Genomic DNA, 15,938 nt, shown 5'->3' on the forward strand with positions numbered 1-15,938 from the left:
GGCAGGGGTCAGGGCAGTCCAAGGGAAACCATTTTATTTTTTTCTCTTCTCATGGTTTGATTGCAGGATACAGAGAAGGAAATAGCTATTCTCAGCAAAGCATCAATTGCCTCAGCTCACAATTAGGATATATATGGTCCTTAGAATCTCAGATTGTATTTTTCTCTGAGTTTTCATGAGCTGCATGGGGTGGCGGGGGGTGGGGGGTAACCAAATCTAGATATTTTGTTTGTTTGTTTGTTTGTTTGTTTGTTTTCATTTGAAAACAAAAATGGGGAGGAATTTCCCACAGGCAACTAAAAGCCAAAGTGGATGAAGATCACATCTCTGGATATCAATTTCTGTTTATTTCCCTCATAGCATTAAATCAATACCTTCCTTTTTGCTCATTTTCTGCAGTTTTCACTAGCCAGGAGAGGGGGCCCTTTGCTTGGGAGGAGGCTCAGGCCAGGCTCCTGTTCATTACTCACCAAGGACCAGCAGGGACACCCACAGCAGCATGGAGTCCTGCCCCAACAGCTGGATGAGGAGCAGATCTCAGGAGACACGCCAGGTCAGCCCAGACTGTCAAAGCAGCATGTATCCACACTGTGCGCTCCCAGAAGCGAGTTCAGGAGTTCAGCGTGTATCCACACTGTGCGCTCCCAGAAGCGAGTTCAGGAGTTCAGCGTGTTTCCACTCTGTGCGCTCACAGAAGCGAGTTCAGGAGTGGTTCTCTGAGTAGAGCTAGTTGCATAATGAAGTGAAAACCAGAAGTGGAGCGATCTTTCTTAAAATACCATGTTGCCCAGTGCAAGAGAACCCAGAAAGTGAAAGTCAGTATTTGACAGGAGGATTGAAGCTTTGCTCCGACATCTTGGTGTGAGGAGTTTGCTGTCACTCACATCCTGGTAGGGGGCGTTTCTCCAGCTGCAGCTGTCACATTTCCAAAACTTTCTGGCTCTGTCTTTCCAGGAGATAGATCACAGGTGGATCCTCTCTGATACCAGAAACCAGGCAAGACCGAAGTCCTCCTGAGGTTCACATAATCCAAGGATGTACCTGAAACATGGAGAACATTCCATTTGATCAGAAATGCACTCCCCTGACCCTTACTGCCTCTGCTGCCCCACCCCCTTCAGCTGGCTGTCTAGACACATAATGAATTTCTTAGTCACAAGACAACTCAGACCTCTAACATATATGAAAATATCCTGACTCATCTCTCCCAGGGGAAGCCACAACCTGTGATCTGAGTAAGAGATGAACTGAAAAGGAAATTCACCCCCATCTTGCTCTTCTTAGATAACGAGACTGTCAATTTCCACTTAAGGTCCTAGAATCTGAGATTTGCTACAGGAATATCTTGACCGATACGTTGTTTATTTAAGTGTATTCTAGCTATAGTGCCAGGTGCCGGGAGCATAGTAGAAATCTGGACTCAACAAGCTTTTTATTCTAGTGGGGGAGACAGACTGTCAATAGGGAATGAGACACAGAGAGAAAGTGCTCTGATGGGAGGGAAATTGACTTGGGATGGGGACTCAGGAGAGCCTTCCTAGTGGAAGTGGCATTCAACTTGAAGGCATGTCATTCTCCAACAGGGAGTTAGCATGGGTGAAGGAGGAAGGCAGTCACCATCACCATTACCATCATCCTACATGTCTCCAAATAAATGACCCTTGGCCTTCTTGTAAGGAAGAATAATGGACCTAGAAGCAAATGAGGAGCACTCTGTATTTTTCTAATAGAACTATGAAATTATAGCCATATATACTGTCACACACATACGTATACACATACATTTTTACTCTTGCCCTGACCCCTTTCAGAAAAAGCTAGGGAGGCACATAACACTTATAGGAAATCGAAGAGGTGATACTGATTTTCCATGAACTTCATTTAATGGGGCAACTGACTTTCTTACTACTTTACTTCCGTTGGCTAAAAGATAAGTTTTGAAAAAGGATCACCAAAATAAAACATTTAAAACTATAACCTTCATTAGATTTTATGATTTACCAAATCAGGTAATTTATTGGAAAACTGAATATAAAAGAACTTAAAATTTTAGAGACTAAAGTAAAATCACCAGTTCACCAGGACACAACATTAAACTGTGCATTAAATGACTTCTGAATGCTGTCTGTGACAACCCATTTTTAGCTTGAACTGCACACCACAAAAAATATTTAACAAAAAGCCCATTTTAGAAAGGCCTATTTTAAAAAATTACACTGGAGGGTCCTCTTTACTTTATGGGAGTGGAGTGAGTTCACATTTTACCGATTTATTCTGGTTTGATTGCTTTTCATAGATTGGTGCCCCTGGCATTTGTTTTAATCTGACTTAGTCTATTTCAAATAGGCTTTGCAAATTCAAAGCCTGTGGGAGCCGGATCAGCAATGTAGAGAGAAGGGAATGACATGTTAGAATAATCAACTTCCAGAATGCAATGAAATTCAATTATTTTTTACTGAAATATTGGATATGCTTGTAACAATATAAGAATGTATTAGAGACTATATTTTCAATCCAAACTTGAAAAGTCCAAATTGTCATGCAAACATAAAGTTTTTCCTTCGGTAGTCATTATTTTTCAGTCAGGAACTGGAAACCTGACATCGCTTCTTCTGCACCAAGAAATTAGTGTGAGAACTTACATTTCATATTGTATATGCAACGTAGGATTCAGCTTTGTGTTCTTTAAACGGTTGCCATATTTAGTTTTATTGTTTTATAAAGGCAAACAATTATTTGCAAATGTCGGCACTTCTGACCATGCGAAGGAACTGTGCACAATCGTTTTTATATTTAGGAGGACTTCTTCTTTGTAGAATCCTGGCAGTCCTCCATTGCTATATTGTTTCTCAGTGTTGCCTTACTCCTCAATTATTTCTATTTGTGACTCTTCAGGCTCACTATCAATATTAATTGAAAAAAAAAGTAAATTCAACCATACTGGTTTATTTTCAGATCTTTCCTTTCTGAACTCATTTTTCGATTCCACAATTTGGGATATGTAGTTCAATCCTTTCCTTTTATTTCTGGAAACTGATTTCAATGAAGAGGAGCATAATTTGGGGTAATTGCAAATGCTTATCTCAGAAGTAGTCAGCGTGCTGAAAGGGGAGGCACTGTCCGCTAAAAGTCCAACTATTTGGTCTTTGGTAAGAAGATTGCTCAGTGGAAGACATAAACAATTTATTTCCTTTTAATTCACCGTGCTGCAAGTAAGCCACCTGTACTACAAAGAAATACATGAGGCAACTAACTTGTAAAGGAAAGATTTGTTTATCTCACAGTTTTAGAGGTTCAAAGGCACAGCACCTCACTGGCTTGCTTGTGGTCAGGGCGGCAGAGGACAACAGCAGGGACAGTTGTGTCAGAACGAAAGGTTACACCTTAAGCCCGGAACTGAGAGAGGAAGGGCAGAGCCAAACTTGGGCTTTTATATCAGTCCTCTCATGAGAACTATCAATGTGTCCCATGAACACTGTCTTCCAAGGGTACTCCCTTAGTGACCTAAGGACCTCCCACTTTGGGAGATACCTGCCTCCCAGTACAGCACTTGCCAATATCTCCACCCTGGAGACCAAGCCCATATATATACCTTTGTGATTGATTGATTGATTGATACTGCAGATCGAATCCAGAGCCTCTCCCATGCTGAGCAAGTGCTGAGCTATATCCCCAGTCCTCCAAACCTGGACCTGTGGAAGACACTTCTTGTGGCTTGGATCTGGAATGTCTCATGTGCTCCAAGGGGGGGGGGGCTTTTGGGTAGCGACTGGATCATAAGGGCTTTGGGCTCCTCAGTGGATTCATTTATTGATGGTTGAATGGACTCCTGGCAGGTGGAAACTAGTTGAGAGAAAAACTCACTGGGGGTGGGCCCTAGAAGGGTTTGTCGTCTTTCTGGCCCTTCCCCGCTCTCTCTTTGCTTTCTGGCTGCTGCGAGCTGAAAGCATATTTCTGCTGTGCCCTTTGATCATGATGCTCTGCCTCACCTCAGAGTCCCACAGCAATGCATCATGGGCTGACACCCATTAACCAGGAGCCAAAATAAATCTTTCCTCCTCTAAGTTGTTTTGTGCAAGTATCACAGCCATAAAAAGCTGACTAACCTCAAATTATAGCCATAGTGACATAGTACCTCCTAAACTCCCTGTGTGGCTGATCTCCATATTCTACATCTTATTCATCACATAAAGTGTTAATCTCTCTGTTACCGTAACATCGAGAACTCATCTAGCCCATGCCCCCCTTTTTATTACTGAGTTTGAGATGTATTTATTCTATATCTAAAGTGTTAGCACAGAGTGATGGCTTTGGATGATGTGACGATGGATTTAAATCCTCTGTCATGGCAAAACATTTCCATCTTGAATTTAAACTTTCTAACACGTTCAATGTTAATACAGATCATGGTAGGGGTACATCTAGATTCTGTTAACTAATGTGTTCAAGCTATATTTGACTTTTTAAGACTTGTGGTAAGTGGCAAAAATGGCCATAAGTTATTTCCCTCCCCGTATCCATAGGCTTACAGTGTAATTTTGCAGCTTCTCCCAAAAAGTTGAATCTATTTTTATAGTTCTTAAACATGGTTTGACCTTGTGTTTTTGTGACATGATAAATATACTTTGGTTTCTGGTACACAGCTTATGAAACTCATAATTTCCTGAATGATATGGGAGCTAGGAATATCTTTTATTCTAATATTTATTCTTTAACTACAGCTCACAACACCAAACTCTTAAATCTTTTGAAATTTCCTAGACACTAGGACCACCTTTTGTTCTAGGAAGGTGGCTCTTGATGGGTTCTTGGATGGTATCTGGAAAGGATCTAGTTAGAAGCCTTGAGAGACCAAGTCATGAATCGAAGTCTAAAATTTTCAGTTCTACCTTCCCAAGCATACACAACCTAATAGTCCAGGAAAGGAAGAGGGAGTGGAAATTAAGTTAATAATAGATCACGTGATGTGGTGAGGCCTCCACAAACCCCCTTGGTACAGGGTTCAGAGAGCCTCTACTTTGGTGATGGGAGGGTGGCCCATCTCCACTCCACGGGGACAGAAGCTCCTGTGCTCTGACTTCTTCCAGACCTCACCCTAGGTGCCTCTTCATCTGGCTGTCCATCTGTATTCTTTATCATATGCTTTATAATAAGCTGGTGAAGGTAAATTAAGTGCTTCCCTGACTGAGTTCTATGAGCCATTTTAGCAAATTATCAAATCTTATGAGGGGCTTGTGGAAATCTGACATGGTTTGAATATGCAGGATTCCCCAAAAGCTCATGCGTGAGATAATGCAAGAGTGTTCAGATACGAAGAGATTAGATTATGAGAGTTGTAACCTAATCAGTGGATTGACGCACTGACAAGGATCAACTGGATGGTGACTGTAGCCAAGTGGGGAGTGGCCGGAGGAGGTGGGTCACAGGGAGGTATGCCATTGGTTGGCGAGCAGAGCTCTTTCTTGGCTTCCTTGTTACCACGTCCTGAACTATTTCCCTCCACCATCTTCTGCCAAGATGTCTGCCCACCTTAGGCCCAGAGCTATAAAGTCAGCTGACCAGGAACTGAACTTCTGAAACTATGACCCAACATATGCTTTCCCTCCTCTATGTTGTTCCTGTAAGATCTGTTGGTCACAGCGATGAAAAGCTGATTTGTAGCCATGTTGGACAGAAGTGTGGGTACTTCTGTGAATATAGGTGAATAGCATCGGATGTGCAGAGCATTCTTGCTGGACACTCAACCCGGGGGCTCTACATTAACTCTAGGTAGATTAAGTTGTAGGGACACCCAGTTTGTGTCTGTGGAGAACTAGAAGCTTGCTTGGTGTAGAAACCCACACAATTGGGATCATAAGTGCATGAACGGAACAGTTTTCCTCCAGTCTTGCTTTCGCTGTTAGAAGTGGCAGAAGCAATGTGGTGAAAGTTCTGAATGTGGTGCTCAGGAGGGCTCGCATGCCTCACTTTCACTATTCGGAAGACACTAACTACTATGTGAATAAACCTGGGTTAGCATGCTGAAGGAGGAAAGATCTTGGAGAGTGGACCCAGTCACCTCAGCCAATCCAAAGGAAGCCATCACAAGCAAGATGGCCCGAACCTGTGAGCTGACAACATAAATGCATGAGTGAGTCCAGGAGAGTCCAGTTAACTGTCCAGCTGAGCCCCACCCACATTGCCAAATGGCTGAATCATGAGATAGACAAATGGCTGTTGTTGAAAGCCACTAAGTTTTGGTGTGGTTACACACAGTTATTAATGGGAAAGACTTACCTTAATATGCTATTGTCACCATGAGCAAAGTATTCAGTCCCATCTTGAGTGTTAATGATATTGAGATAAACATAGTTAACCTAAGCATTATTTATATTTATATTCTAATAAATTGCAATAGAAAAATGAAATGAGTTACTTTAAAATTTTCACACACTTAGCCTTTCAGTTCTATAGTCATATTTTCAATTTCCTGAATATCAGCCAATGGTTGATTCTCTCCTGGAATCATAATTCTGCTGATAGACATTCTTTAGTACAGTCATGGTAGAAACACAATGTGCAGATTTTTGGAAAAATTTAAAATAGAACTACCCTATGACCCAGCAGTCTGACTCCTGGGTGTGTGGCCAAGGGACGTGAAATAATCAGGTTGAAGGGAGATCTGCACTCTCATGTTCATTTCAGCATTGTTTGCAACAGCCAAGATGTGGAATCAATCTGTCTGTCTGTCCATGGAGAGACAGGTAAAGAAAATGTAATATAAACACACGATGGAGAACTATTTGGCTTTTTATTGAAAAAATAATGAAATCCTGTCATTTTTGTGACAACCTGGATAAACCTGGAGGACATTATGTTAAGTGAAACAAGCCAGGCACAGAAAGACAGATCCTTCATGGTGGACTCTAAAATTTCAAGCTCATTGGAGAAGAGAGTGGAAGATGGTACCAGTCTGGGCTGGAGAGGGTGGGAGATGTTGCTCAAAGGCTTCACAATTTCTGTTAGGAGAAATAAATTCTGGAGATTTACTGTATATCATGGTGACTACTGTTAGTAATGATACATTATATACTTGAAAATTTGTTTTTAATTTATCTGTTCGTTTTAGTCATATATAATAACAGAGTCCATTCTGATATATTTCTACAAGCATGGAATATATCTTTTTCTAGTTAGGACCCCATTCTTATGGATGTACACAACAGCAGGATTTACTGTGTTGTTTTCATTAGGAGAGTAGATTTTGAGGGTTCTCACCATAAAAAAAGTTAAATATATGGGGTAATGCCCATGTTAACTGGCTTGTTTTGGGCCACTTCAAAATGCATACATATATTAAAGCATAATCTTATGTGTCATAAATAAACACTAAAAATAAAAAACAGACGTAGATTACAGATTTATCTTCTGTGGAATTTTTTTTACATAATACATAAATCCACTTTATCATAGCTATATTTAATTTACAAACACTTTATAGAAACCCAGTTCAAAGTTCAATTCTTTATTTTTTAGTTCATGAAGCTCTTCAACAGTCATTTTCTCTAGTCATAATTCTTTAACAATAATCGCTTCATATATATATATATATATATATATATATATATATATATGAAGATTTTTTTCTGCTTTCACAAAGAAACAATCTCTCCCTTCTTTTCATAAAACCACAAGTTCTTCTGTTTTGTTTTATTCTCTCACAGGTACAGATAAAAGCTCATTGTCTTCTTCAATCTATTGAAAGTCAAACACTTGGACATTTGTGAGAATAAGTGGTAATTGTCACTTGTCTTCAGTGTTGGGAGACAATAGGGAGTGGCAGAGACTATGGCCAATTGGAGGACGTGTGCTCCACTTAAAGGTGGCAGCTGTGATTCAGCTTCCGAGTATTGCTATCAATAGCTGATAATAGCACATGTTCTGAAGATCAGCTATTACTTGATTTTTCCAATTTTTAAAGAGAAGTTCAAAGTATGTATTTTTATGTTAAACCTCCTCACTTTTAACTTGTAAATAATTTATGCATTATTATATGAGCCAACAATATGGTCATTTGTGAAAATGTGCATAGTAGGAATTTAATATTTTCTCCAGAGTCAATACAGAGTAATAAGCAAAGTAGCCCAAATGCAGATAAGTTGAGTGAATGCTTGAAAAAATGATAGAATAGAATTCTTAATAGGGGCACAGGTAGGGAAGGACAAGACCCTTCCATGTCTTGCCTTTGGCCCAGCTTCAGGATTTGTGGAATACGTCAGGGAAGAAAAGGAGAATACAAGATGGCAGAAAGGCCAGAGGCAGAGGTGTTCTGAAGGAGATTTTTAAAAGAGCGCTCTCTCCCAAAGCTTCCTCAGCCTAGCATGATGAGCTATTCTCCCTCTTGAATAGAGAAGCTCTTTGCCACCAGACCCTAAAGTTTTGGACCCTCTCCCCTTTTTTGGTACTGAAGACTTGGGCACGTCACCACTGAGCTATATCCCCAGCCCTTTCTTCATTCTACTTATTTATTTATTTTATTCTATTTTTTAGAATAGTGGTGGCAGCAACATGGTTAAAGTCATTAGCAATCTCCTGCTAATTATACATGGCAGCAGAATGCATTTTGATACATTTTACACAAATGAAGCAACTTCTCATTCCTCTGGCTGTACACCAGGCAGAGTCACATGGATCTTGCAATCGTATATGTAAATAGGGTAATAATGTCCATCTCATCTCATCATCCTTCCCACCCCCTCACCCCCTCCCCTTCCCTTACTTCCCTCCACCCAATCCAAAGTTCTTACATTCTTCCCTAGCCACCCCCATTATGGATCAGCATCTGCTTATCAGGGAAAACATTCAGACTTTTGTTTGGGGGGGTTGACTTATTTTGCTTAGCATGATATTCTCCAGCTCCATCCATTTACCTGCAAATGCCATAATTTCATTCTTCATTAAGGCTGAATAATATTCCATTGTGTATATGTACCACGTTTTCCTTATCCATTCATCTGTTGAAGGGCATCTAGGTTGATTACATTGTGTACCAATTGTGAATTGAGCTGCTATAAACATTGATATGACTGTGTCACTATACTATGCTGATTTTGAGTCCTTTGGGTATAAACCGAGGCATGGAATACTGGGTTAAAGGGTGCTTCCATTCCAAGTTTTCTGAGGAATCTCCAGACTGTTTTCCAGTGTGGTTGCACCAATTTGCAGTCCCACCAGCAATGTATGAGTGAACCTTTCCCCCCACATCCTCGTTGACACTTACTGCTCTTGTCTTCTTGATAATTGCCATTCTGACTGAAGTGAGATGAAATCTGAGAGAAGTTTTTGATTTGCATTTTTCTAATCACTAGAGATGTTGAACATTTTTTCATATATTTGTTGATCAATTGTATTTCTTCTTCTGTGAAGCCTCTGTTCAGTTCTTTAGCCCATTATTGTTTTGTTGTTGTTGTTGTTGTTAAGTTTTTTTGAGTCCTTTATATATCCTGGAGATTAGTGCTCTGAGGTGTGTGTGGTAAAGATTTTCTCCCATTCTGTAGTCTCTTTCTTCATGTTATTGATTGTGTTTTATTTTGATATAGAATCTTGCTAAGTTGCTGAGGGCCTCACTAAATTCCCAAGGCTGGCCTTGAATTTGGGATCCTCCTGCCTCAGACTCCCAAGCTGCTTTTTGTAGTAACCTCTCTTGCAGCATCATCTCCACATCATGAAATGGGTGGGTTATTGTGGATTTCAAAAAAAAAAAAAGACTGGGAACTAAAACTAGCCATAGCTTAGCACTTTCATTTAGATGCCCAGGGATAGAAGAAGAATATAATTAAAACTAATGATTTACTTAGGGTCTTAGATGCCCAGGTCACTGTCTTTAGCAGATTCTTGTCATTTACTTACTCCATGTCTTGGGAACAAAACTGCCCTCCAATTAGCACTTCTATTTGTTTTCAGGCGGTATCACCTTGCTCGTGGACTCGGTGGAAAATAGCGCAGCATGTGAGATTCTTCCACTCCCTACCCAAATGCCGTCAAAACCTGGGCATGGAACCTTGGCTCAGCCAGTTAGATTTTTATCCCAGGACTTTGCAGCTTGAGCTGGTGACATCAGGGTGTGGAGCCTCTGTGGTGCATGGATCTGCACATTGTGGAGACCAACTTTCTGCAGCATGACATTTGCAGGGTTCCTGCGGCCTGGGCTGTCAATTCCTTCTGGGTTCTATTCATTTTTAAAGCCTATTCTTCTTCCAATTTTCTGAGTCCTTGAGGTCCTTCCAGTAAATTATCCCCCTTTAAAAAAGACAGCCAGAATTGGTTTCTGTTGCTAGACCCAAGAAACCCAACTAAAATATTCTGAATATTTGAAGATCTGAAGAATCTGCTCCCCCCGATTAGGACTATGAGTGCATATGAGGACTCCACCTGTGTTTCTGTGTTTGGAGATTCAGACTGGGAAAATGTAGTGGCAGCAATATGGTTAAAGTCATTAGCAATCTCTAAATTCTTATAGAATTTAGAAATTCTATAAGAACAGTGCTTTCCATAATAATGATTATAATAATTGGATATTACAGGTACGATTTATCATTCGCTGTTTTGCAACAGGCATGTTTTAGAGGGTCTCATGCAATCTTTCAACAACCTGATGAGAGAGGAGCAACTACTCCCAATTTACAGATAAGACAACTGAGGTTCAGAGAGAACAATTAGCTTCCAAGATCAAACAACTAGTAAACAACAGTTGGCATTTTGCTGGTCCAAATCCTGTTTTCTTTTTGTTCTGCCACATCTTGACTCTTCTGAAAACAGAGAGGGAAAAAGTACACACCACAGACCTCATGGTATCTTCAAGACTCTGTGGTGTCTTTCCTAACCGCTGTACCTGTAACTTGCTGTTCTTAGCCCCTCATCTTATTTTCATGTCTTATTGGTTTGGAGCTGACCAATGAGAGTATGTCAGGATCGCTAAGTTCAAAGCACAGAGACAAACTCTGCTGGATGGAGTGTGGAGGCAAAGAAAGAAAAATATTCAGGCCCACATTGCCTAAGAAAGTCAAATGCTCATTTTTTTTTCTTTTAAGTTGATGTCAAGTTGAAAGTTAATCTAGAAGCTGTATTAAGAATTAACTTATCCCGCTTGGTGCAATGGCCCACACCTGTGATCCCAGTGACTCAGGAGGCTGAAGCAGGAGGAAGAACTCAAGTTCAGAGCTAGAGTAGGCAACTTAGCAAGACCCTGTCTCACAATGAGAAATAAAAAGGACTGGAGACATAAAGTGCCCTTGGGTTTGATCCCTAGTAAAAACAAGCAAACAACAACAACAACAAAAGAATTTTCTTTTTCCAGGAGTGGGAAGCAGAGGATGCAGAATGAGGAAGGGAACCCCTTTAACCAGGAACCTAATGGCTTTGAGTAATCCTTCATGTAATCAAGCTCTGTTAATGTAGTACAGCACATGTCATTCCATGATTATAGCATAAGTAGATGGATATAAAAGGGCACTGTTGACGTGGAGTGTGGCCTCAACTGTTTGCTCTTCACAACTAGTTTTCCGATTCCAGTTAGAAACTACTTACACCACATTATTATGTTTAGTGTATTTATTTACATGGGACTCATGAGGGTGTGAGAGTTGTCAAAATAAAAATGGAGTTGTTTATGCCAAATGCTAACTAACTAAAGCTGGGAGGTTATAAAGGAGAAGATCTTATTTATACACATATGAGGTAGCAGTGATCACAGAAGACTCTCCTAGAACCCTAGCCTGCACAAAGGCCACTTCAATCTCACACAGAAATTATTTCTGCAAGGACATCTGACTATCAAAGGCCTGTTCAACCTTACATGCACATTACCCTTGTTATTGATCCTTATAGCCAAGGATTATTATCTCAAAACAATTTATGTAACAGTCCCCATTTTACCTTTAAAAGTTCCCCCCATTTCAACTTTCTTGAATGTGCTCATAGTAAACTACATTGTGTGTATTCCCATTGCAATGTGTATTCCTAAAAATAAACAAAGATGTTTGTTCCCAATTAAACTTAGTAATCTTTGGAATAAACCTCTGTTCCCACCTTCCAGGCAAAGAAAGAACTAACATCCAAGTGATAGCCCTGCTCTATTCTTCTCTTTCTTGTCTCAATGTCTTTTCATATCAAACTCCTTCTACACAAGAATTCAGGATCTCTGGTATGTTTCCAGACATGGAAGTTGCTCAGCCTCATACCCTGGGGACCCTGAGTCTTCACCCGATTTAGTGATGACCTGGAGCACCAGGGAGTTATTTCAGCTTGATCCCAGGGCTCAGGCCTCGCCGAAGAAGTGGGATTGGAGCTGGATATCTTGATCTACAGAGAAAACCAAATCTCATGTTCAGGGTCACGTTGGGCTCCCTGTGGTGGACCTAAGTGCTGGCATCAGGACGAGGTGGAAACAGCTCAAGAGAGAAGAAAGAAGAGACAATCCCTAGACACTGAGGCTCAGAATTCCTTGAAGGAAGCCTAGTGCAGTCAGCATCAGCAAGAAGGTCACTTAAAAACAAAGCAATGTGCCATTGATGTGGCTCAATTGGACAGAGACCTTGATGGGCATACTGTCGTCCAACCCTCTATAGGCTTTGTTTGCATCTAATGCGGTCACCTAGCGGGTAGCCATTGCCTTGAACTTGGATCTGTGTAGATCTGAAGTTCTGCTCCATACATAAACCTGCCCAAGAAGCAGTGCACACACACAGGTCACTGTTGGAGGCCACTATGTTGCTTGAGGATGCTATTGGTAGGTTGAAACTTGAGTTTCTTATAGAAAACATCATTTCTCCCTTTCTTGAAATAATAGTTCATTCATTTTCTCATTCTCTCTTGCCTGGCATCTCAGAATCCCTCTGTCTCCTTCAGAGTTAGGAAGGGGGACTTCGAGAACCAGCAGGTGTGTAACGGAGGACACTTAATTCTCTCCTTGATTTTCCCCTGCTTGATGAAACCTTGCATAGATATCGCGCTTGATATCCTCTCCACAGTGGATGATATCTTAAACCCATTTTCCCCACAAAACTCACAGGCTCATGGCTTCCCCAGTGACCATTGCATCTTTCTCCTTTCTAGGTTTATCCTTCACCCAGAAGCATGGGACAGCTGATGGATACTTCCCCAGTCCATCAGCAGGACTGCTAGGCTCCTCAGATTTCCCTCTCTTGGTCCCCAGCACTGATGTGGCATAGCACAGAAACAGGAAGACAATGGAGAATGAAGTCTAGTCCTTCGCCTTTCTTGGCAGGTGATCTTCCCTCACTGCTGGTTGGCTTTACTGTCCAAAGGAGGGTTTGACAGATGTCCGGTCTCACCAAAATCTTACCTGGGGAACAGCAACTTTGCAAGAGCACTTGGTGGAGACAATTTTCATGTTTTTTCATTCTTTAACAGATAGATCCATGAAAACTTACTGTGCCATTCCGGGTGTGAATGTCGTAGTTACCAAGAAGACTGAACCACTGTCCCTAACCTCAAGAAGCTTACAGTCTAACAAAGGAAATTCAAAGTAAGAAAGCAGTTATAATCCAGTGTGATAGGATGACGGCAGTAGGAAACAGGGGGGTGGGGGTTCAAGAACATTGAAGAGAATACGCAACTGCTCTTTGATGTTTAAGAAGAGACCATTTGTGCAGCCTGGATATTACAGGCATAGAGTCCAAATGTTAAATCTAATATGATGAAGTTTGAGACCAATTTTTTTGTACATTAAATATTAGTTACATTTAAAAAGTAAAACAGTCTCAATTTTGTAGCTCATCTTGTTTCATGAACTGTTTTGCTATTTGTATATGTATAATTTTTAACCTAGATTATTTTTATATTTTGCAGTGCTGGGGATTGAACCCAAGTCCTCACACACATTAGGCGAGTACCCTGCCACTCAACCATATCTCCCCCTATAACCTAGTTTTCTTAAAAATTTTTATTTGTCCTAATCTCGTTTTAATGAGCGTTAAGATACAGGATTCTGCTTTTATTTCCTCGGTATTATCATAATAACTATAATGAACATCCTTATGTACATCTTTTTCTCCACACTTATTTTAGATTCTTGGTACAGAGATTACTGTGTCAAAATACATGCCAGTTTTTGCCCACTGGCTTTCCAAATGAGCTTTACCGTTTGCACTGCCAGCAGCAATGTCGCAATCTGCCGGTCTCAGCCAATCTCCCTACACTGGTTAAATAGCACTTAGCCTTTTGGAGTGGTTGCTGATGCTGTAAATTTAATGACTGTAGATTGCACCTCCATTCCTGTTTCTTGAATGGATTCGTTCATTCATATAAGAAATATTTATTGACCGTAAGGTATGTGCTAGATGCTTTGATAGGTTTTGGGGATAAAAAATGGTTCGTGTGAAGCTCATTGTCAGCTCAGCAGCAGCTCGCGGGAGTGTTTTTGTATTATATAATCATGCTCTTTATCCATTTACTCAGTAACACTTTCAAGTTGTTCTTACCAGTTTATATGAATTATTTATATTCTATCTCAACTCTTTGATTTATTTGCTGTAAATGTTTTTTTTCCAACACAAAATTAGTTTCTACTTTAGTTCTGTTATTTTAATACATAACTTTTTAGTTTTTATATTATAGAATCTCTGATTTTTCTACAACATCAATGTTTATCAAGATAATCTATTTTAAAATAGCCTTAATTTTCCATCAGGTTTTAGAAAATTAAAAAAGAATTTACCTATAATCTTCCAAAGTTTATTTTTAAATTTATAGTAGAGCCTGAAAATATATGTTTGGTGATGTTTATTTATCATGCATTAAAGAATATATAATTAGATTTATTTCTAGATTTATATTATTGATATTATTATTTCTGGGTTTAGATTATTTTCCATGGATGTGTAATTATATGGAAGTAGATTTTCAACATTGTTCTTTTAAAATAATCTATCCTTTAACATTCTCACCCATGTTCTTTTCCAGATAGACTTTTGAATATTTTATTGAGTTTCAAGGAAAACTCTGCAGGTAGTTCAAAATTCTACAGAATGTACAAGTGAACTTGAAATGAACCAACATTTTTATAACATTTCCACTATTTTTTATTTTTATTGTTATTTTAGATGGAACTTTTTTATTGTAATCTAAAACTGGTGATTGATAATATTCAAGGATTTCATTTTTTTATATTTATCTTGAATATTTCTAATTAATGTGTATTTGTGCTTTCTTTGGTTGTTTTTCAGATTTTGGAGGTACTTGGGATCAAATACAGGGACACTTTACTGCTGGCTACACCCCCACCCTTTTAATTTTTTTAAATTTTGAGTCAGGGTCTCACTAAGTTGCTGAGGTTGGTCTTCAACTTGTGATCCTCCTGCCTCAGCCTCCTGAGTCACAAGATTACAGGGTTGTTCCACCACACCTGGCATAATTCATGTGTTTTTAACTATTCCACATAGATGACATGATCAAGAGCAGGTGGTTCATGGCAATAAGAGCAAACAAGCAAGTGCTAAAGAAGTATGGTGAGATGAATAAAGAATGAATAGCAATTTTTAAAACCTTAGTCTCCACTATGCATGCCTTTAATTTTTATTCTCATTCTAGTGTGTCTGCTGGGATTTAAATGCTATGCATATGATAATTGTAAACATTTTGGTCCTAGCTCCATTTTAGACAGCATTTTAAATTCTATATTTTTATGTATAACACTGGATGTCAATTTAGAAAGCATATTCTTTTATATATGTATTTTTAATTGTAGTTGGACGGACACAATACCTTTATTTTTATGTATTTATTTATAAGTGGTGCTGAGGATCGAACCCAGCACCTCGCACATGCTAGGCAAGCACTGTACTGCTGAGCCACAACCACAGCCTAGAATGCATATTCTTTATCATGTTAAGTAAATATTCTTCCAAATTATGAGATGATTACTTTAGGAATAAATACTG

The 15,938-nt window shown here is 39.6% G+C and overlaps 1 protein-coding gene and 1 long non-coding RNA gene across 5 annotated transcripts in view; one reads left to right on the top strand and one right to left on the bottom strand.

Annotated features, from left to right (window-relative positions):
- The window catches only part of Fcrl4 (Fc receptor like 4), a 32,554-nt gene extending 31,509 nt beyond the window's left edge, over window positions 1–1,045 (bottom strand). The window contains exon 1 of one of the 2 annotated variants that reach the window (XM_046428907.2): window positions 471–1,045. In XM_046428907.2, the coding sequence (XP_046284863.1) occupies window positions 471–501 (31 nt within the window). In that variant the 5' untranslated portion in view covers window positions 502–1,045. The remainder of the gene's footprint in view (window positions 1–470) is intronic. The other variant, XM_046428908.2, reaches the window with a different exon arrangement.
- LOC124082508 (uncharacterized) overlaps window positions 1–15,679 on the top strand; it is a 56,511-nt gene extending 40,832 nt beyond the window's left edge. Inside the window, exons 3-5 of one of the 3 annotated variants that reach the window (XR_009225360.1) lie at window positions 13,093–13,264; window positions 13,411–13,525; window positions 15,225–15,679. This is a non-coding gene — a long non-coding RNA (uncharacterized LOC124082508). Of the gene's footprint in view, window positions 1–13,092; window positions 13,265–13,410; window positions 13,777–13,848; window positions 14,555–15,224 lie in introns of those variants that run through there. The other 2 variants (XR_009225362.1, XR_009225359.1) reach the window with 2 other exon arrangements.
- The last annotated feature ends 259 nt before the right edge of the window (window positions 15,680–15,938 follow it).

This window comes from Marmota monax, unplaced genomic scaffold (genome assembly GCF_021218885.2).
Source record: "Marmota monax isolate L192 unplaced genomic scaffold, Marmota_monax_Labrador192_F-V1.1 WCK01_AAM20220418_F8-fsc00145, whole genome shotgun sequence".
Taxonomy (NCBI): Eukaryota; Metazoa; Chordata; class Mammalia; order Rodentia; family Sciuridae; genus Marmota; species Marmota monax.